This window comes from Macaca mulatta, chromosome 14 (genome assembly GCF_049350105.2).
Source record: "Macaca mulatta isolate MMU2019108-1 chromosome 14, T2T-MMU8v2.0, whole genome shotgun sequence".
NCBI classification, from domain to species: Eukaryota; Metazoa; Chordata; class Mammalia; order Primates; family Cercopithecidae; genus Macaca; species Macaca mulatta.
The window spans coordinates 86,339,531-86,363,368 of NC_133419.1; the positions used below are offsets into that span (position 1 = coordinate 86,339,531).

Consider the following 23,838-nt stretch of genomic DNA (forward strand, 5'->3'; position numbering starts at 1 on the left):
TATTGGTACTTATATCATATACCCTCCCTGACACCTATAAACTATGCTAGAAATATCCCCATTCTCGGGTGCTTCAGCCTTGGACCCTGATTCAGTGACATCCCACCAGTAAATTCATCAACTTCATCCCAGTTAGAGACTCTGAATTGAACTAACTTAATTGAGGAGCTACAGATAAAAGGCAACTGCCCCTTTCACTAAAGGGTAACAACTATGCCCTCAAGGAACAGACACCAATGAGAATATCCTTAAATACCTAAAAACAAATCATTATGGCTCAAAAGGTTTATAGCAAAGTAATCCCACAATTGGCTGCATCTCAGCAAGGATGTACAAATGTACATTTTGATTAGTCAGATAACAACATGCAGAGAAAACACCAAAAAACCCCAGGAATATAATATTGAAGATAATCTATATCCTTAAGAGGCATTTACTGAGTATCTATCATGCCAGGGATTCTACATACCTTATCACTAATTCTTACCATAGCTTTTCAGGTATACATTATTGTTCCTAGCCATAGTTAACAGTATAGACTCAGAAAGGTTAAATGTCTTGCCCATAGTCAAATGGCTAATAAACAGCAGATTCAGGAATTGAATTCACATCTGTCTGGTTCTTGTGCTTGAGCTTCTTCCATTGCACTAGGCTGTTACAATCTGATCATAATTTATCTTTTCCCTGAAATGACGTATTCCCCAAAGTCATTTTGAAGTACCTCTTCATTCTACTCTAAGTAGAAATCCATGGGAGAAATAAAAACAGCTCTTGCTGGTGCTGCAAGAAATCACCACTTAACATTTTTATTTTATTTAAGATGTAGATTTGTTGGAAATTCTGAAAGCTGAGAAAGAGTACTACTTGGGCTTCATCTGCATTGGGGCCCAGAATTCTCTCATACACTGCCCCTCCCCCTTGCCTATAACCCCAGTCTGGCATTTGTACTCATAGACTGCCATTCTGCCCATGTGACACCCAAGGCCATGAAAGCTACATGCAGCAGCATCTCTCCCCCAGAAGCTTTGCCTCACCTTGGGCTTGCTGGTGCTGCATCTTCTTCTGGCTCTTCTACAACGCCAGCCAGCTCTGGAGGAAGTAAAGCATCTTTGTTGACATTATTCACCCAGCTTTCCTTTGTCCCATTTGCTCTGTCTTTACTCTGCTCAGCTGAAACAGGAAACAATAAAGACAGGAAGGTTATCTCTCACCTCCATGACCTACAACTCTCTTATCAGCTCTTATCAGTGAAGGCTTGAACCTGAACCTCAGGCCTTCCCAGTGCCAAGGCAATCACTGGATCTAAGCAGTTGATCAGAATTACATCTAAAAGAGAAGTCAATAAATTCCCACATTAGATTTCCCCAAGCAGAGTCTCCTGAGAGAATGAGCATACCTTTAAATGTGCGAGTAACTCCAGAGACCATTAAAGAAAAATTCTGACTGCCTCTAGGTTAATCTGAACTGAGTTGGGGTCAGGTCTAAATGTGCATGGCCAGGGGATGCTCAGGGCAGGAAGTCCTCAGTGGGATAGAAGCACCATCATTACCAAGCATTTACTGAATAGCTACAATGTGTTGAAATATCTTGTATGTGCTCTAAGATACAAAGGGGAACAAATGATTATGGTCTAGGAATGTCTTCCTCCACTGCCTTCTCCTCCTCCCCATAGTCTCTACAAATCCAAAATTACACACTCTTCAATCCCAGCTCAGATGTCAGAGCCCCCATAAAAATTCTGTGCTCCTGCTTCAGAAAATAAACTCTTTTTGCCTCTGAACATCCAGCACTCACTCTTTACCTGAACATCTCTGATAATTAGCATCAACTGAATGATAACTACCAGGCACAGTGCTGAGTTCTTTGCATGCATTATTCTATGAGGTGAAAGCTATTTTCCAAGTATACAGATTTGAAAATTGAGAATCAAAAAGTTCAAGAAACTTGCCTAAGGCCACAGAGCCAGTAAGTGCCCAGAATACTTTCATCAATAATAAGGGTGAAGCAGTGCTGGAGCTTCCAATTTCTAAATACCCACATTCCAGGACAGTATCCCCCCACAGGTCTGTTACACATAAGTCTAGTTTCTTCATCTGCAAAATGGGGTCCCCTGGTACTAACCAGTACCCCTCAAGATTTCTGAAGGTCTGGGTGATTTTGAAAAGCAAGGGGGCTGCAAACAATGCCCTGTACATACTAAGCAGTCAGTCTTTATCTGCAAGGAGTATGGCACTAATTCAGAAATACTTTGAAATCCTGGCTCTGCCATTTGCCATTTGCCAATTATGTGATCTCAGGCAAGTTACTTAACTTCTCTGAGCTCCATATGTCCCATGTATAGAATGGGGGAAATAATGCCTACCTTACAGGATTACTGCAACAATCAGAAATAATAGAAATTAAATGTCTATTGTATATTAGATGCTCAAAAGGTGATAGCTATTTTCCTTATTGAGTATAAGGTAGACCTTAACAAGGCTTTACATGGACTAAGCCAGAGTTAGAGAGAAGGCAACCAGTAAGTATTTAATGAACTCAACAGAATTTAAAACAAGCCCTCAAAATACTGCCTTCGCCAGGCATGGTGGCTTATGTCTTTAATTGCAGCACTTTGGGAGGGTGAGGCAGGAAGATTGCTTGAGGCCAGTAGTTGGAGACCAGCCTGGCCAAAATAGTGAGACTCTATTAAAAAAAAAAAAAAAGACATAAAAATAGTGCCATGATATAAGGAATATGCACTATCATAGTAACCCCCCTGGCCACAGAAACCATGCTACAAGCCCATTTGGGGTGGGATGCTGGCTGCCTTTGCCACTTTTAAATGGGCATTGCCATGATAGTATAAATCCCATCAATTCAGTAGATGGGTGGAGAAGTAAAGATTTCCCCCCAAACCTTTAGGCTAAAGTGGGTTTTTGGTTGGTTGGCATTTTTATTTCCCCCTCTTTTGACTTTCACTTTTAAATGTTACTATTGCAGGCCACAGACATGGCAGGCAATGAGCAGGTGAAGAACCAATGGAAAAGTGTTTTAAAACTCCTGTGTGAGCTCACAGGCTTTTGAATGTATCACTGTGGTTCACAGAGAAGGCTGAAGTAGGTAGCAAGGAGATGCTGCGTCAGCTACTACAGCCTCAAAACAAAGTCGATGTTTCTCTCAAGTTTGAAATTGTTCCTATGCAGCTTAATTTATTTTTGTTTAATCATATAAATAAGAAGGGTTTTCCATTAAAAAAATGCCTTTGCAGTCTCTTAAATAATATACTTGGTTAATTAAGAAAGTACTACCATATGTTAAGATCACTGAACAGAGAGGCTGGTATCTTTTTGTCTAAGCCCTTCACTTTACTCGGAAGATTCTGAATCTTCAGAGTTAAAAGCCAAAGAAGAGGTGGTAGATCCCTTACAGGCCCCAGTTATCTATGCTACTGTAATTCAACAGGGCACCTAAAGGGCTTCCTATGTTCCTCTACACCACACTGAGTCACTTAGCTCTGCCCTCATCCATCCAAATCCAAGGCAAGGGAATTTTAAAGTAGAGGGCCACGCATTACGAAAAGCATACATCCAAATGATTTCCATCAGCAGATTTCTGACACCATTCCCTTCTCCCAGCTCTTTCTTCCCAAACGAATGCTGGTTGTAAATGCACTAGCCAAGTCAACTCACCTGCTACCTGGGGCCTCTTCTTTCTCATAGATGCTCTGATGATATCTGCGCCATGGATTTTGTCTCTGTGCCTTTTTGCCTTGGCTTCATAAAACCATTGGCCACTCATATTCTTCAGCTGCTGGTCATCCTTAATTTTTTCAGGCAAATGTCTACAAAAGGAAAAGAGCTTTAGTTTGCTGAGAACCCACAGTAAATAAATGAGTTCATTGTGACACTGCATAAAGACATGTGTAAACATACAGCTAAAATGAAGCTTTAATATTTCAGATGATCCCAAAAACTTCCCAGATGACTAATGCAGGTATGTTCGCCTTTGAAAAGTCAGAGAAGACAAGGCCAACATTTTTTCAAATAAAGGTTTAATCCATGACTCCCATATGATGCCTGAAATTTCTCAAGAGCAGATTCACTTTCTGCCTGCATTCTTCAGTGTCTGCTGTTCAAATGCAAATACCCCAGGGAGGGATAATACGGTAGGCTTCCCTAAGCCTTGGTTTCCTTATCCATAAAAAAGCATTACTAATAGTTACCTTTGGACTTTAAAATTGGGGTTTCTATGAGGTTTAACTAAGTGAATTCATGCAATAGCTCTCTGCATCTCCCTGGCACCTAATAAACACTGGATGGGGTAGTCATTAGCTCATCAGTCCTTTCCATTTTGCATGATATGAGTTTATCAGAGACTTTCCTGGAAGCCTGTGGAGGAGGAGTGGTGCCTCTTATGCTTATTGTTAGGGGAAGGAACCTTTAAAAAGCTGCTGGAATCAGGGAAGACCAAAATTGAGGAGGAGTGTGTACAGGCAAGTTCCATTTGTGCAGATACTGTATTTAAGAGTTTCACAATTATTCATGCTTACTGAAAAACTAAAACCTAAAGAACAAACAAGACAGTCTGCCCTCCTAAAACTTCCCTAAAAACTTTGTTCTAATTGACAAGTCTTAACCTCTCCATCTCTCTATCCATCTCAATAAAATAAAAACATCACAAAATCTCTCTTGTTTGTAGAGATATACTTAGAATAAAGTGGAATAAAAGCTGTAAGGGAACACTATACTCTTGGAAGATAAAGTGCTACATAAATCCAAGAGAGTTTTAAGATAGTCATTCAAACTAATATGCACTCTTCCTCAATTAGCAAATCAAAGTGTTTCAGGCAGAGAATGTGAATGGGCCAAGGTGGCAGCAGCGCTGCATGTAAGGGTTGCACACTGGCACACCTGGGAGTGGGAAAAAGAGGGGGAGCAGTTATCCCAGGTCTAGCAAGAATGTCTCCTCTCTCCCAAGCGTGCCTGGAGAGTGTCCTTCCACCCAGAGTAAACTCTTACAGGAACTTCCTCTCCTTGTCATGACAGCCCATCTACAAACCATGAGAGGGAGAGCATCATCACTTCATAGTTCTCAGTCAGCAATGAGATCATGGCTTTTATTAAATGTTCCTAATGGTTTGACACTGCCTAAGGTTTCCAGCAGAGCAAACAACTGCTGGACTGTTGGCGAACCTTTGCTTTCTCCTCCCAAAAGGACCAAGTTTGAGTTCAGTTCCAGAATGGAGAAGTTCTTCTACTTCTCCCTGGTCAGTGAGTTCCTGGGGGCAGGGTCTGTACTCAATACATCTTTGTTTAGTGTCTGGAAAATAGGGGGTATTTATTCAGTTCTTGAAGAGTGGAGGAATATCAGGTGAGGCTCCTGACCACCTAAAAAGGCTTCAGGTTACCTTTTCAGATTCGTTTTTCCAACACTCATGCCCATACCCCACTTGCCAGCATGCTCGGCTTCTTACTATTCTCCAATGCTCTTCTGTGACCTCTGTAGATGACAGAGGCAGGAAGTTGTGGCAGAAAGACTCTGGGTTTTCAAGGCTCCCCAGATTACATCCAAATCTCAGTTCCAACCCTTCCTAGATGGGATCTTGGGCAGTTTATCGAACTCCTCTAAGCTTCAGTCTCCTTGTTTTTAAGGATCAGGGAAAATAAGACCTATCTTCCAGGACTTCTGAGATGATTGAGATGTTTAACTGAAAGTACTTAGTACTGCCTAGATCTTGGTACAAGGCCAATTAATGTGAAGTTTCATGGGATGTCTTTCCCTCACTTCTCTGTCCAGCCCGTTGCTCCTCATCCTTCAGATCCAGCTCAAACACTGCCTCACTGGGAAGCCTTCCCTAACTCAGGAGGGCACAGTTATTACAGTTTCTCCTTTTCCATGCTCACACAGCACCTCCACTTCAGCCCTTACTATATCACATTCCAATGATCTGTTTGCACATCTGTTGTACTCACTAATCTGTGGACTTTGCAAATTCCTTGAAGGTGAGGACTATGTCTTAATCACCTTTGTAATGCCAGCACCTAGCACGGAGCCTGGAACAGAGCTGATACCCAATAACTGTTGAGTGAATAAATCAAAGAATAAATAAATGCTCAGCAGCCATCCTGTCTGAGTCAGGCAAGAGATCAAGAAGATCCTGTCACTGCTGAGATTAAGTGAACCTTAGATCTAGTCAAAATGATGGTGTCTCCTCCTGATGCAGCAGGACATGCTCATCTCTCATCAGAACAGGAAAAAACATCATGAAATGTGGTGTCGGTCAACATTCTTGTTGAAGGAGGCCACAAACCCTTATAGCAGAACAACACCCAATTTCTTTTCATAAGATTGTTTCTTTTTGTTTTTCAACTAAAATGTACTTTGTGGGGATTCTTGTGCAACTCTTGATCTGTTCCTGCCTAAATGACTGTCTATAAACCCGTGATCAATGCACAACGAGCACAGGTTGTGTGTCAACTCCCTGAAACACATGGCCCCTACAAAGGCTGGTAGCCATCATAGTAAGGAAAGGGTTTCTGGCTCACTTGTTTTAAAGTGGCAAAAGAACAGGAAACTCTTTCAAATGTAGTTCAGTGCCACTTACGTATTTCCTAACATGACTGTCACTACTAGGTTTAATAATCAACTTCTATTTCTATCTTAGTCACTAGTAATATTTCGTAGATAAATCCATATGTCTAACATCAAAGTTTAAGTTTTGTAAAGATGTAGATTATTTTTAAAATCCCACTATCTAGTGCTGCTGTTAAAATCTTCTCATTTTCGGCTGGGCACGGTGGCTCACGCCTGTAATCCCAGCACTTTGGGAGGCCAAGGCGGGCGGATCACGAGGTCAGGAGATCGAGACTATCCTGGTTTACACGGTGAAACCCCGTCTCTACGAAAAACTTCAAAATATTAGCCGGGCACGGTGGTGGGCACCTGTAGTCCCAGCTATTCGGGAGGTTGAGGCAGGAGAATGGCGTGAACCCGGGAGGCGGAGCTTGCAGTGAGCTGAGATCGTGCCACTACACTCCAGCCTGGGAGACAGAGCGAGACTCCGTCTCAAAAAAAAAAAAAAATTTCTCGTTTTCCAGCCCATGTTCATCTCTCATTTTTTCTGAACTCTAATTACATCAATCAAATAAGCATTTGATTCTCTAATTATTGTACCATCTAGATGAAGAGAGAAACGGGTAAATTTCTTGGGACTGACATTTATCCTTTACCATCCTCTCCACACACACACGTTATGTTTAGCAGAGAGTTAAGCAGAGAGAAGATGCTCAGTAAACACCGGTGGGCAGGTGGGCAGAAGTGAGGGCTGAAGAAGAGCACTCAATCCAGAAAGTACACTGGCCTGCTGGCCTCCCAGACAGGATGTCCTGGTCATTCTCTCATTCATTCTCCCATTCCTTCAGCTAGCACACAGTATCTGCTTTGTGCTGAACCACACATCTGACACTTAACATGCCTCTTATCATTTCATCCTTACAATTTCGCCATGTTGTTCAAAGAATTTCACCCATTGCAAAAGATGGCTATTTTACCTCTTCTGTATGCTAAAAGCCATATCTAAGCCCTGTCTGGTTATTTGTTCACTGACTCATTAATTCCTATACCAGTCATCTGCTTGGAATTGGACATTAAAAATTCTAACAACACCCCTAACTGCCAATGTCAACTCCTTTTCATGCCAAGAGTGTGAGCACTTACAAAGGAAAGCCAGAAGAGCAGAAATGCCCTCTGGGCTGGATTCAACACCTTTGCCCTCAGCCTACCCCTTTACTCCTTGTGCTCACTTATGTACACCTCAGCTTCCAGCTACTCAACAGAACTAGCCAAAGCTCGAACATCATCTGCAGGACCTGGTTGATAGTATCTAGTCAACTGTGGACAGCTGCTGGCCAGATAGGTTGACTGGTCCGTTCTCCAGCCTTTCTTTTTTCATCTTGCCCAGTATATTCTTAGATAGTTACAAATGGCCTCACTTTCTAGATAAAATGATAGCGGCCCAGAGAAGTTAAGAGGCTTGCCCAAGGTCACACAGAGCTGGCAGCAGAAGCCAGCCTGACTCCCAGCCAACACACTTTCTACTACCCAGTTCTGCCTCAGAGAGCCAAACATGATTTTGGTTTCTAAGATGGCTGTCACACTTCACTCTTTCTCCCAAGGAACTCAATCTTTGATGAAGAATCTGAAAACCAACACATGGAAAACAAACTGCAAAACTTCCTTACAGTGGAAAACAAGAAATATACATCTTTTACATGACATATCATAGGTCTCTGCAGTCTGCTGAGAGGCAGCACAGTGTAAGGAAAGTGCACAGGCTTTGACGTTGGATCAGCAAGGCTTCAATCCTGCAGGGCAGTTACCCTCTTCAACCCTATCTCCTCATCTGTTAAGTGGATTCAGCTATACTGTTTTGAAGATGAAACAGGAAAATCCATGTGAAGATCCATGTACAGTCCCTGACAAATACTGGTTCCTTTCCCCTTTGCTTTGACAGAAAAACACCATGAGAGGTCCTGGAAATTAGTTCTTCAATGACAACTGCCTTCATTTAAAAAAAAAGAAAAAGAAAAACAACTAGGTCTAAGGAGGCAGCTGAGAATCATAAGATGTGGTGGCGGTTGAGATCATATCTACTGCAAAAACACCCATCGCCGTAGATGTGGTTGTGTGTATATGGGGGTGGGGGATGCAGTGGTGTACAGACAGACATGAGCAGCAATTTCCTGCTGGCAGTGTGACGCAAAGCACAGGAAATGCCACCTTTTGAGTATGTGATTTTCAAACCATAAAAGACTAAAATTACATATGTGTATGTATGGTTATGTTTCCTTAAAGGTGGGGCAGGGCAGCAAGAGACAAAACACAGGACAGGGGTGGAAGAGAAAGAAATAATCCACCCTAATGTCTCCTTCACTGCTAGTCTGTGAAATGTCTCCACGTGGGAGCTAGGGAAGCAGGCTGTGTAGCAATACATGGTAATAACTGGGTCCAGTACTTATGGCTACAGGTAGTGGAGCAGCATAAAAGACAGTGTGGTAGCAACAGTGATCTGGAACCGTTATCGTCTCAGCTGTACCCCAGAGACACCCCAGTGACTATTTCCTTGGGTACAAGTCCATGTTCTACCATGAACAGACCAAGTGATTTAGGAACTGGATATGTCTCTGTGCAACACTCATTTTTCCTATCCATGAAATCAAGATGGGAGGTAACAAAACCTTTTTTTTAATTAGCTGGATGTGGTAGTACACACGTGTGGTTTTAACTACTTGGGAGACAGGAGGATCACTTGAGCCCAGGAGTTCAAGGCTGCAGTGAGCTATGATTGCCTCACTGTACTCCAGCCTGAGTGACACAGAGAAAATCTTTTTTTAAAAAATTAAAAATAAATAAAGAGATGGGAAGTAACATATAAACTAAATCATCTCCAAAGTATCTTGAATGAGCTTGGTTGTGAACAAGTCAAAGCACTGGATATATTAGGAATGGCAATATTTCCATTTGAATGCCAGATCTCATCTAGAGCCATACTGAAAAAGATTCTAAAGCGATATCTGGTCTTGTGGGCAACAGTGATGTATCCATTAGTGATGTCCTCATGGCTACGGGAGAGTTATACTCCAAAGTCTATAAAACATTAGTATTTAAAAGAAAATTCTGAATTTTAGTAATAAAGCCTTTCTAATGATGTTTTGATTGGGTTGATGTAATTATATAATGTGTTTCTAAGCTGAATAACACCTAGGAGGACTGGGGCATTGTAAAGTCATGTTAGGGAAACAAAATTGAGATTTTAAATTTGCAACTGATAATCCATTCAATGGATAAAGGTCATTAGATAGTAAATTCCTTGAGAGCTGGGGCCATGTTTTCAATCACCCTAGAATTCTCTTCATATCATTGTCCAGAGCAGTTCGTTGTACTTCACAGGTGCTCAATTAAGTTCTACTACATTAAATAATTAAGAGTTTTAGGAGTAATTTCCTTCTAAGGAATCAGTCTACTAACTAGAATCTCCTGTCCCTGTCCGGAGGTATAGGTAGAGTGGTGTGAATAAAGGAATTAAAATGTACTATCACATATTATGTGCCAGGAAGATTAAAAATTATTTTTAATTTAATTAACAAATAATAATTATATATATTCATGAGGAAACAGTGATGTTTTGATATACATACCATATAGTGATCAGGTCACTGTAATTTTGTATCTTTTACCAAATCTCTCCCTATCTCTCACTTCCTAAAAATTATTTTACTTAATCCTGACTTTAATCTTTCAAATTTAAATGTAGTATTATGATCATGCCCACTCTGAGTTGAGGCTCAGAGAGGTTAAATAACTTGCCCAGTGAAACACAGTTCATTAGTGGTAGGAATGAGATGCAAACGCATGTCAGTTTCATCTCCAGTTCCATGCAGCAGAGTTCTTTACGTCATGATGAAACCCTTGCTGTTCCTTTCTGAAAGAATAACAATGATGAGCAGAATAGAGCAGAGGGAAAAGCACTGGTCCAACAGCTTTTCTCATCATGGCTTTGGCACTGACTTGCTGTGTGGACCTGGGCAAGTCATTTACACTTTCTGGGCTTTAAAATTCTTTTTCTGTAAAATGACTGATATGGAACAACAACAACAAAAAAAAAAAACTTTCAGAGTTATTAGGCTATAACTCTGATGGAAGAGGCAAAGACAAACAGCAATGGAATGGAAAAGGCGCTGACAAACAAAAGCCCGTAGAGTAACATTTTCAGAGATCCAGTTCTGGTTCCACCATCCCAGGAGCAGAACAACCTCCAAATCATCCCCACAAGTCCCTTCAGGCCTAAAGCAAAGAGGGGGTCAGGCTATGAGTTGGGCCTTTTTCAAGGTCAACAAGCCATAGGTCTGTCATCTATCTGTGCACTGTCACTGCTCCCCAGCTCCAGGGTCCTGAAACTGCCCATGGTCAAGTCTACATGAGGTGCATGGTGCCTAACTAGAAAGTCTATTGGGAAAGTGATGGTAGGGAGGGTTTGACTCACACCAGGGCTTTCATCAATCCAAACCTTCTTCCTGTCATGTATTCACAAAAGCAAAACACAAAGGCAGCACCAGTGGCAGCTGCTGGGGCACCTTCAGAAACAACAGACAGAAGGAGCGTCTGCAACACTAGGAAGGGACTCACACCATTTTCGCTGAAGTTGTAGATTGGCTGATGCCAGAAGGTACACACTCACAGCCCTTACAAGGCCCAGTTTCAGGCAGAACTTTGCATTTTTTTAGGATATTTTCATCAACCAATGCAAGTGCCCAAGAAACACCTTCACTCTATTCATACAGAATCAGAACTACAGGCAAGACTTAGCAGTTTGGAATCCCAGGTGCCAGGAAAAGATAGAAGGGAGGGAGGGAATGAAAGGAGGCTTTCTCCTTGTAAGCCTATCTAGAGGAGGAGAATTGCAGACCATAAATAACACCTCCTGAGCAGAAGGAATCAAAGGTACTCGCACCTCTCCAAAACGCACGGGCCCACATCCTGAGGTGGAAAGAGGGAGTCGGTGCAGTCCCAACTCTACTGTTTTCTAAGTCCTCTCCCCATCTTTTCTTTTGAGAGGATAAAGGAAATTCCATTTCCGCTTATGCTTAAAGAATCAATGTTTTCTCTATGCTCCCACACCTCCTGCCTTTACTCCTAAATGGGTACAATAGTCCCTGCTTAGACAAATGTCAGCTGTGAGGAACATAAGAGGATAACATTCATAATAGGGCCTTATAAACTATGAACGGGTAGAGGATTAATGCTACCGAGAGGCTCTAATGCCTGGGTTAGTGACAATCCTTCATCTCTCCTGGGGACACAGTTCAAGGCACACCATCTGCAAAGAAGGCACAGCAGAGCCCCATCCAGGTGCGTGGAGCATTGCAAGGTACCTTTGAGGAACAGCACGATTCCCCACTACCTACAGCCACTGCTTGTCATCATAGCTCAGTGTCCTACTTCATACCATGACAGCCAGCCCCTTCCTCCATTGCCAGGTCCTAGGATAGCCTGTCTGTCATTGTTTTCTCAGGCAGAGGAAGTGGAGCTAACAAATGAGTACCTAAGACTGGGATTTGATTCTCACTTCTGACACCTACCAGTTGTGTGATATTGGGCAAGTCAACTGACTTGTCTCAAAGTCAACTTCCTCACACATCAAATGGAGTAATTATATCCCACTCCACCCACCAACTGCAAAACAGTATGTGAGCTCATAAAAAATAATGGGCATGTTAAGTCCTTTGCAGTTTGTTAAATACTGTCTATATAGAAGTTATTTTAGTAGTCATAATCAGACATTCTGTAGTGTTTGAAGTGAATTTTAGCATGTTCTTTTATAAATCATCCATGTTAAATCAGTGTTAAAATATGGAAATGGTAAAAATAAAGCCATTATTCATGGTCTTGTGTCCCAGGAAGTAAGAACATATCTTATGCTCCTTTCGGATAACTCCTGGGGTGAGAATCATAAAATTAATACTACTAACTTACATTCAGGAAGCCTGTCACTGCCTTCAAAGCCCAAGATTACACAGGCAGTAAATGGCAGGGCCTGGATAAAGTCAAGTTCTTCAGCATTCTGGCCTAGTGCTTGTTCGACCACAAAGGTGAATGAAAGTGGTAGGAATATTGACATGCAACATTTGGGTTCCACCCAACAAGAATAGTGTATCAAACTTGCCACTCCTCTTTATGCGACCCAAGACAAATGAAAAATTGGCTCAGAGAATACTTTCAATTGTGCCATTAAAACCAATTCCAACATTTCTGAAAGCATGCAGAAATGTGAGCTACTTTTCTTTTCAAAATTCTAAAAATTTTTTAAAATTCTAATTTGGTTCATGATTCAGTTAAAAAGAAGTAGATCCAGTTTTTTTAAGTGGATAGAAATATACACACACACCCATGAATGTAGATGTATGTGGTTGTATACATTTCATTTTTATCACAGTATTTAATAAGTTAAAGGAATTTAGTTAGGTTTTTAATCAAGACCCTATTTCTGGTAGGAGTCCAGTAGGATAAATTAAGAGGCACCAAGAAGAAAAATGTTTTGTCCAGGAAGTGAACCTAAAATTGGAATCCATAAATTCAGTCTCCGAGTCAGAACTACCACTTACGGTTGAAAAAAAAACCCAGTGTCCTATTTTCGTACAGACTGCCTCTTCCTTCCCTCATGCCCAAGGGCTTCTCTGGCCTCTTACCTGACTCTCTCTTCTTCGGCCCTCTTCAGAGCAGCATCCCGTTGCAAAACCTTCATGATGGCCTCTTGTTCCTCTTCAGTCAGGAAGCTTAAGTCAATCATTTTGAAAAGTGCATGCAAAAATAATAGCAACAAATGTGACTCAAAATTCTCAGGGCTGAATAACTAAGACTGCAACCAGGAAAATTAAAAGACACAAAAATGAAATATCTTGTTCAGTTCTGCAGCAAAAGTCTTATTTTGGCTCAGCAAAAGTTTAGGGCAGCTGATAGCAAGATCCTAAGTGTTCTTTCCCACAAGGAAGTCTTGGTCTGTGGGATAATGTTGAGAAGAGGCTCTCAGAAGGATGCTGTATTCCTTGCCAGACAGGTCGCTTGTTCCTACGGTGGCTCCCAGCATACTCGTTCTCTGGTTCCGTCTTAGACGCAGTTTATTCTCTCTCTGTACCCGTCATCAATTCACAAGGGGGGGCAGCATCAGAGCATCACCTACCTGGGGAATCGTGAGACAGCAAACACCAGACAGTGAGAGGTAGTTCCTATAAGCGCTACTCATTACTACAAGATTTTTAAATGGCCATGCGAGATGGTCTCTGAGATCAAGGAAACCTGTTCAGCCGGCTTCCTGAGCAAATGGTAAATGGGTCATGAAACATGCTTCAACCCAGTTCCAGACCGCCAAGATGGAGAACACACAAAAATGCCTGTCAATGTTTAACGATCCACCTGAGTAAAGAATGGTTTCAAAAAGAACTGATTCTCTCTCTGCAAACTCTGGGGATGCTAGGCTAAAAAGTCATGTTGAAGGTCAGTAAGATCAGGGATATGTGATTCCAGTGGTCAGGCAAGAAATTAGAAATAAAAATTTTTAATGCTCACCTCTTTACAAGTAGGAACATTCCACTGTACCATATATGAGCTCCATAGTAAGAGGAGAACTAGTATTAGGTAGAGATAGTGTGCAGAAGAGTGAGATTGTTATTCTTCATCCAGTCCCACTGCTAACCTTTTCTGGGCCTAAAGGAACCTAACAAGCTTGTCTGCCTTCATTTCTCAGGGGAAAAACACCTACCTGTGTGTGTATATAAACTGGGGGAAAGGAAGAGGCAAAATTTCAAAACACTTTACCATCCAAAGCGAGGATTTTTCAGTTGCACAATGCACAAGAATCCCATTTTCTTTGAGGCATCTTCAATACATATGTAATGGGAAGGAAGTGAGAACTGAAGAATGACACAGCCCTACAGAAATTCGGACGTGATCTACTCAAGGTTGGGGCACTTTTAACAAGTGCAGTGCTGCATATACACACTAAAAACCTTTAGTAAATTTTAAAGCAGGCCGGGCACAGTGGCTCATGCTTGTAATCCTAGCACTTTGGGAGGCCAAGGCAGATGGATCACCTGAGGTCATTAGGAGTTCAAGACCAGCCTGGCCAACATGGTGAAACCTCGTCTCTACTAAAAAATACAAAAATTAGCTGGGCGTGGTGGCACATGCCTGTAATCCCAGCTACTCAGGAGGCTGAGGCTGGAGAATCGCTTGAACCCAGGAGGCGGAGGTTGCAGTGAGCCAAGATCGCACCACTGCACTCCAGCCTGGGCTACAGAGTGAGACTCCTTATCAAAGTAAATAAATAAATAAAATAAAATAAAATGTTAAAGCAGCCCCGCTTAAGAATAAAAGAGTATGTACACTAGTGAATAAAATTCATAAAAATTAATTACTTGAAAAAAAGAATTACTGGGAAATTATCCTTCTACCACTTGCTAGCTATAAGTAATTGGGCAAGTTACCAACCACTGTGAAGCTGTTTTCTCATTTGTACTTGACATTAGGTTGTTCCTCACAGATTGTAAGGATTAAATGGAATAATGAATATAAAAAGAGCACATGTCTTGCATTCTGTACCAAAAATAGCTACTAAAAATATATTCTAGCTTCCTCTCTGAGTTTACACTTTTGTTCCATCCAGCTGAATAAGACTATATTTAGTAATACGTTTCTTTTGTATTATGTCTCTTTCTGATCTCCCCCCATGAAGTTTGGGCTTCATTGACAGGGAATCTAATGACCTTTGTTTTAATTTCCTCTAGCTCTTTGCATACTGCCCACAGTAATTACTCAAATAAATATTAAGACCTTACTTTATTTTATTTTAATTTGCATGTGCTTGCATATGCTACTACCTGCTTGTTCATCTTGAAAACTACTTACCCTTCAAGACAGATCAAAGTTACCACCTCCATGAAGCCTTCCGTAACTTCCATACCCCTAGTTAAAGCTGCAGCAGATTCAATGATTATTCCTAACTCTTCACTCCCTCCTTGTAACAGAACTATACTATCATGTTCCCACTACAGTAAGCAAAGAATTCATCCCTACCCTCCTAATGTTGGGCTTGGCCTGTGACTCGCTTTGGCCAATGGAATGTTAGCAAATGTGGTACAAGCATAGGCTGTAAATGTGCTTCTGTGGTTTGACCTGGCTTCTTGTACTCCTGCCACATGCCATGAGAAGAGCTTGTCCCAATTATCCATTGCCTCTTCATCCTGGGTTCCAGAAAGAGATACAAGGACAGACCTGAAAGTGACCCCTCTGAAGCAGGAATCCCCTCTGACCTATAGATATAAAAGAAAAAACTAAATATTTGTTGTTGGAAGCCACTGAGGTTTGGGAGTTGTTATATGACACTCGTGCAGCAGGAACCTGCTAATACAAAATCTTTCTCCTCCAAATACACATCGACTGCTGTGATGATCTACTCTCAGTCTCTCCTACTTGACTGTGAGTCTCTGAATATGAACAAATAAACAAATGAGCAAATGAATAAATGAACCTGATCCAAATATACAATATCACCAGAAGACGGCTATCTCAATTCTTTCCTTTCTTTCATGTGCAGTAACTTCCTTAGATCTCAAAGGCTGGCAAGCAAATAGATTTAGGCCACATTCTGGGATCCAGGTTGCCAATGAGGCCTTACACTGCCATTTGGTTGGTTCAATGTGAGACTTTAAATTCAAGGAGTGGTGGACAGGAAGAAAACAAGAACAAAAAAAAAACTTAGGTCGTCTAGCAGTGGTAACTGGCAGGGTTGCTGAAATGGGCAACGTTGGCTTCCACACCTTCAAGTAGAATACAAGCTAACTAGTGCTTCTGTGTCAAAGCCTCTAAGGGTTAAAATTTCTCCCTTAAAATAGGCTGTTAGTGAGGCAAAGGGCAATGTTCCCACTTCACAAAGGAGTGAGGGGCTGGAACCCTTTCCTTTTAATTGAGTAGGCAGGAGTCAGTGCCCAGCCAAACTGTAGGAGAGCCCTCAGAGGGCAATCAAGACTCTTCAGTATGAGGTGCTCACCCAACTCCTAATATTCTGGACGACGTCCAGCATGGGAGCTAATGGAACGTTTCCCTCACTCACTTGACAAAGATTTATTGAGGGCCTGGCACTATTCTAAGCACTGGAGGTGCAGCAAGGGAACAAGATAGAAAAACTTCCCGCCTTTGTGGAGTTCATATGCCAATGGATGGAAACGACGATCAAACTAAATAATAAAAATATAGTAAGTTTTTGAATACCAAATAAATTATAACACATTGGAAGGCGATGAGAACTATGGAGGAAAACAAAAAAGGGAAGGGAGGGCCGGGCGCAGTGGCTCAAGCCTGTAATCCCAGCACTTTGGGAGGCCGAGAAGGGTGGATCACGAGGTCAGAAGATCGAGACCATCCTGGCTAACACGGTGAAACCCCGTCTCTACTAAAAAATACAAAAAACTAGCCGGGCGAGGTGGCGGGCGCCTGTAGTCCCAGCTACTCCGGAGGCTGAGGCAGGAGAATGGCGTGAACCTGGGAGGCGGAGCTTGCAGTGAGCTGAGATCCCGCCACTGCACTCCAACCTGGGCCACGGAGCGAGAATCCGTCTCAAAAAAAAAAAAGGGAAGGGAGGAGAGTAATAACTCAGGGAGAGTTGGAATTTTAAAGAGTGGTTAGAGTAGGCCTCATTGAGAAGGTGATATTTGAACAGAAATGTGACAGCAATGAGGAAACAAGCCATGCAGATATCCCAGGGTCCTGCGGTGGGAGATATCTGGCACATTCAAGAAATGGCAAGGCGGTCAGCGCTGGTACACCAGAGTGCCCCAGGAGAGCAAGAGGAGAGGAGGCCGGAAAGGACACAGGTCAGACTGTATTAGGCCTTGGGAGGACACTAAGACTTCTGGCTTTTATTCTGAGATGAAGCAGCATTAAGGAAAGCCAGATAAAAAGGCAGCAAACATTTACTTGCTCCCTTTTACATGTGTGGTGCTGTACATACATCTCATGGAATCCTCACAAAGACACTCTGAGGTAGGTCTTATTTATTGAGACAGGGTCTGGCTCTGTTGCCCAGGCTGTAGTAAAGTGACACAATCTCAGCTCACTGCAACTTCCACCTCCTGGGTTTAAGCAATTCTCATGCCTCAGCCTCTGAAGTAGCTGGAATTACAGGCACCCACCACCATGCCCACTTAATTTTTGTATTTTTGGTAGAGTTGCAGCTTTGCCACATTGTCCAGGCTGGTCTTGAACTCCTGGCTTCAAGTGATCTGCCGGCCTCGGCCTCTCAAAGTGTTGGGATTACAGGCGTGAGCCACCGCACCCAGCCCAAGGTAGGTCTTATCTGTGTTTTTCACACGAGGAGAGTGAGGCTGAGGGGGGCATTCGCCACCAAGCTTATGTCTGACTGGCATTTGCTGATGGTTGTGTCAGAATAAGCCAACCCAACGTTGACATCTCATTTAATTCTCCTCTCCACACAGATTCCTCCAATCAGCGAGGCAGAACAAAACCCCTCTCTCTGTGGACCCTCATTCTCTGCTTAAGCATAAGGGACTCACCAGCCTAGGGCTGGCAGTCAGAATGGGGGCAACCTCAACGCTAAATTGTGAGGGATGAATTTTGGCCACTACAGTGTCTTGCATTCTCACCAGAGCCTCACAATAACCTCAGTAAGAAAGGGAGGGTAGGAGTGAATACACCCATTGTTCACAAATATTACTGATGTGTTCACAGGAGGAGCTCCTGCGGCAAGTTTTCCTTGGGTTCAGCCTCTCCTACCCATCCTCCATTCAGCATGATGCTGAGTCATTTTTCTAAAACCCAGTTCTGACCAAGCCACATACTCAGGCTTAAAATCCTTCACCAACTTCCCACTGACCATTGACTAAAACTCAAAATCCTTAAGTGGTCTGTAGGACTCTCCATGAACTACCACCTGCTTTACTCTCCAAGCTCTTTTCCTTAGGCTCCAGCCATTGTGAAATTTTCCAGTTCTTCTTGCCTTCAGGCTTTTGTATGTGCTGTTCCTTCATCCTGGAACACCATTTCCCTGTTAATACCTGTTAGGTCTCAAGTTACATGTCACTTACTGCACAAAAGTCTTCCCTAACCCCTCCAAGCCCCTCCTATGTGCTCAATTAGAACCTGACTTCATCAGTCACAGTACTCATCACACAGTCTCAAATCGCTACCTACTCATGTTTGTCTCTTGCCAGTTTATGAGCAAGGTCTGTGTCTCCCAGTGATTTGTATCCCCAGCTCTTGCCACTGTCTTGCCTCTACTAGGCACTCAAGGATTCATGAAAAAAAAAAAAAAAATGATGAAAACAGGTGGAAGGTGATTGAGCTTCCATTTCCCCCTGAACATGAACGTAGCTCTAGGGTCCATAAATGAAAAACTAGGTCCATATTATTCAATGTGTTCCAGCTCTAGATCTTTCACATCATTCTGTGGTTTGACTAAGTTGAATGACTTCTCTAAGTCTTGATTATCTCATGCATATGATGGGTATATTCTCTTCCTTGTGGAGATTACTGTGAGGCTCTGGTGAGAATTCAGGACACTGCAGAGGACAAAGAAGGATAAGGAGCAGCAGTAGAAACAGCAGCACAAAGAGAAATTGGAGGACTCCAAATGTGGACTGTGCTTAATTCACATTTTCCATGTGTCAGCCTTGCCATGCCACATCTATGAATGCCAATACTCTTCTTGTCAATTGTCCAAAAGTTAAGCTGGAGAGAAAAACTAAGGCCCCAAATAGTTGTGCTTGCCTTTGATGGCAACAAAGAGTGGATCTGGGCTTCTGACCCTAATTCCAATTAAAATTCGAATCTCAGGTTAAAGTCTAATTAACAACAAAATTTCCTTCCCAGCAGGCTCTGCTGCAAGGAGGGGCCCAGATAGCACAGAGAGCATCTTCTCCTTTCCCAGACAGGGTTGTTGTACCAAAGCCTATACAGATCACCCAGGGAAGGAGTGTAAAACTTACATAAGTGGTGACTCTCACATGATGAGGATTTCGGAAGAGAGGCAAATTGTTCTGACAGTCCCATGACATCAAGAATGAAGGCTTCAAAAAAAAAAAAAAAAAAAATCTGGGCAGCAACAGAAGAGCAGTAACAAATAGGCTTGAGTTGGGGAGAATGCCACCAGACAAAAAGGCCCTGATCAACAGGAAGGCTCATCTCACCGGAACACTTACAAAACCATCGTGCATAAAACTAAATACTTTGTAAACTTCCTAGGATCACAGCAGCATCAAAGGATGGATGGAAGGAGAAGCCAAAGATGGAACAAATTGAATGTGACAATCAGAGAGTCTTTGCTCACCTACCTCTCAGCAGAAAGATTTCCCTCCAGTGTACCAGCCCAGTGATCATCAGATCACACCGCCAGGATATCCATGCCCAAAGCTGCTAACTGCACAGCTGGGCTGCTCTGCTTCTCAGGCTCACGTGGTTGGACTTGCCCCTAAGTTCTTCCCATTGGCTCCATTTTACCCTGCCCTCCTGAACCACATTTAATTTATTCTCCCTTGCGCATAATAGTTTACAAAAAAGATGTCATGCTCTCCCCACCTCTTCTTAGTTGAGGGGAAGAAAAACTTCGTTGTTCCCTCAACTGTTCCTCACATGTTTTCTAAGCTTCTCACGATCTTGGTCATTTCTCTCCAGACTGAAAAAATGAGCAGGTGGTGCTAAGCCCTTTACACATATTTCAGTTTAACCACTCTGACCACCATGCAGGTAGGTATTCTCCACACCCCATGGATGAGAACACTGGGGCTCAAGTTAAATAACTTGACTAAGGCCACTCAACCAGAATGTGATTTGAACCCAAGGCTTAAGATTCTGAAGCCACTATTTTTCATCTTTCACTGCATCACTAGTCCCCTATTTCTCAGAGAGATCACACAGCTGGTTAGGGGCAAAGATGAGACTAGAACCCAAGTTTCCTGATTCCTAGACAGTTCTCTTTTCACCCTGCTGTTCCTCCCTCTGTACATTTGACTTTGTCATTTCTCATGGGCAACATGCATCAGCCCTCAAGGCATGGCATGCTCTTCTAAGGACGACAACTTGTTAGGAATTAGAAAATGATCAGGCCCTTTGGGTTTGATTTATGGATAGACATGGAAAAGAGGACAAGCATGAGATAGAGGGGGAAAAAGGCATCTGTGTCACCATGCAGGTATTTATACACGCCTACTAGCCTCTTAGAATGGTATCAATCCCTCGAACCAGAAACTATTACTAAAAGAACCTACATTTTATATGCTTAAGCCCAATCAAAATGTTTTGTAATATGCGTACACAGAAATGTGTTTATATGAAAAGCAGACTTTGTCCACGCACAATTGGGTAACAATGCTACATGAATATTTTGTTTCTGTATAGTCAGAGCCTTCAGTGCTCTATTTTTAAAAAAACACATAAATTATTCAGTGTAATGTGTTGCTTAAATGGGGCTTCTTGAGAGGAAGGCATTGTCTTGTGACTGGTTCAAGGTAGCCTCTTAAAAAATAATAGCTGAATGAACAAATAAAATGAACTTCTTTATAAAGAAGTGAACAAATGAAAGGATATAGATAGAATAAGAAAGGATAAGCTATCCAATAGGTTGTCTTTTTTTTTTTTTTTTTTTTTTTTTGAGATGGAGTCTCACCCTGTCACCCAGGTGGGAGTGCAATGAGTGCAATGGTGTGATCTCTGCTCACTGCAACTTCCGCCTCCCAGGTTCAAATGATTTTCCTGCCTCAGTCTCCCGAGTAGCTGGGATTATAGGCACCTGCCACCATGCCAAGCTAATTTTTGTATGTTTAGCAGAGACGGGGTTTCACCACGTTGCCCAGGCTGGTCTCAAACTCCTGACCTTGTGAACTGCCCGCCTCAGCCTCCCAAAGTGCTGGGATTACAGGTGTGAGCTACCGTGCCTGGCACTTGCCATTTTTTATAGAGCAACTGAAAATTAAAAACGGACAGTCATCTCAAAATACAAAGCTTTCACTTTTGTGAAGATTCTTCCAAAGATGGAAGCCATTTTTCTACTTCATCCATCTCCTCCAGGTCCAGGCTGAGTAGCAGACAGCTAGTATCTTCTGGAAACTGGCTTGGTGGTCTCAAATTATGAATGAAGAGGGAAAGATGAGTAGAAAGACTACCTTATCTGACAATTCCCCCTGCTCCGTAATCTCATATTCAAACCTAACAATAATATCCCTGGATTTCTGAAAAGCTCATTTTCTGCAATTGCTAGGCCACAGGTTTAAACTTACAATACCCACAGGAATAAAATACGCTAACCAAGCCCCAACCAAGGGCAAGATAATGGGCTGTGTGAGGAGACAGCATCACACACAACTAACCATAATACAAGTATGTCAGCTACAGATAAAGGAGGCACACACCAAGTGTCAGGTAGGCCACAGAGATTTAAGAAGGAGATAAAATGAGGGGAACCTTGAATGCTGCATTAGAGAAGGAGGTGGGCATTCTGGGCAAGAGCACTGGACCCTGAAACCATAAAGGTGTTCAAAAAGAAGGCTGGTAACTGGAGTACAGGGTGTAAATGGGGCAAGTGACCAAGGTTGGACCCCAAGAGGCCTTAAGTGTCAAGGGGGGGAATTTGAACCTGAATTTTTCATGCTTGCCAGTCTTGATAAATGTGCTAGAACCACCCTTTTAATCTATATTTTCTTGATCAGGATTCTAAGAAACAAAAACAGTCAAGAAAGAAAGGATCTGAGGAAATGGGCCACTGAAAGTTCATTTTAAACTTCATACCTGGGCTGAAAATTCAAATCATATGTAGAAGAGAGATGGCAGTCTACAAAAGGGGTGACTTATCTTTAATAACATATCACGAAGGACTTTAAGCCACATAGAAAAGAGTTCTGATATTGCAGGGAGCTGCTGCAAAAGCCACCATATCCATGGGCTTTTATTAACTACACAGCTTGTGAAGCACCAAGAGGCTTGCCTAAGTTCAAAATACCAGAGAGAAACCTTTCTCCTTGGAATAGCAGCATCCACCCCAGTCCCAGATCTCATTCTGGAAGAGGGTAATTTGTATGCACCAAAAGTGCTGATAATGTATGCAGTCCCCTCCCTCAGAGAGTTTAGATTCTGGAAAGGAGGGCACATACCGAACAAGCCCAAGAAGTCCCACAGAGCGGAAGGGCAGTGGGCTATAACTTTTAAGCAGAGGATTTAATGTACTCTTGGGGAGCCAGGCTTCTTTGAAGAGAAGTACGATCTCTGTCAACAGCACACTCTATAGTGACATCTAAATTGGGAGTGCCATCACTTTCATTATATTCATGATTGCCTCAACAGCCAGCAGTATTCAAATCTGGCTGATCAGCAACAGATTCCCAGACATTGCTCAAGGCTTACTGAACCAAACTCTTTAGAGCTGATGTTCAGGAATCTGCATTTTCTAAAATGTTCCCACATGATGTGGATGCTTGGCCAACTTTGGGAATCACAATTATAAAGGATTCCCAATACGTCAGAAATGGCTGATGACTGGATGGAGCACAGCAATTAGTCAAAGTTAAACGTGCACATTTGTATATCAATTGTTTTCAGCTGTTACAAGAGAAAACACATGAAATAAATTAACAGTCAAATCATAGAGTCATAACCAATTCTTTGTGTGGATGAGGAATCTGTGATGAAAAAGGTCATAGAGCAAATGCTTAAAGTCATACAACTGCCTAACGCTGGAGCTAGGACATGTAGAGATCTCCTTTACCCTCTAGGACATATACAATTTCAACATAAATAAGGATTTGCAAACTGGCTAGTAAATGGTTTGGGCTGCATTTCACAGCACCCCTGAAAGCCAAACACTGATAACAGCCCAAATTACAGATGAATACCAGATTTAATTATTTTCTAGGTTTCAAATTCAAAGGAAAGGAGTGGAAGAACTTGCTGATTTATTAACTAGGCTGGAATTAAACTCAGGATCATAAAGTTAACTGAACTGTAGCTATCACCAGCTCAGACTTTAAAAGGACCACAGAAAGGCTCAAAGTGAGAAAGCCTCACTTTTGGTACAATCATGTACATTCCTAACCAGACTGGGAATGAGGGACTCTCCCCAAATGTACTAACTCGGGGGTTACAAAAACTGGCTGTACATTAGCATCATCTGAAAAGATTTTTCTAAAAACACCAATGCCCAGGTCTCTTCATCCTCCCTCTCCCCACAACAATTCTTATTTAAATGGCCTGGGGTGAGACTCCCACCTAGGATATTTTTCAGAATGGTGCCTAGATGATTGTAAT

The 23,838-nt window shown here is 42.3% G+C and overlaps 1 protein-coding gene across 47 annotated transcripts in view; it reads right to left on the bottom strand.

The window, feature by feature from the left end:
• Window positions 1–23,838, bottom strand: part of SYTL2 (synaptotagmin like 2) — a 161,766-nt gene that overhangs the window by 50,306 nt on the left and 87,622 nt on the right. For 44 of the 47 annotated variants that reach the window (XR_013404242.1, XM_077964145.1, XM_015115365.3 and 41 more), the window contains 3 exons: window positions 13,224–13,714; window positions 3,669–3,820; window positions 1,035–1,170 (listed from right to left, as the gene is read on the bottom strand). Coding sequence is in view for 46 of the 47 variants with exons in the window: in XM_077964145.1 (XP_077820271.1) it covers window positions 1,035–1,170; window positions 3,669–3,820; window positions 13,224–13,324 (389 nt within the window). In the remaining variant the exon portion in view is untranslated. Of the gene's footprint in view, window positions 1–1,034; window positions 1,171–3,668; window positions 3,821–13,223; window positions 13,715–15,606; window positions 15,774–23,838 lie in introns of all 47 variants that reach the window. The other 3 variants (XM_077964144.1, XM_077964130.1, XM_077964124.1) reach the window with 1 other exon arrangement.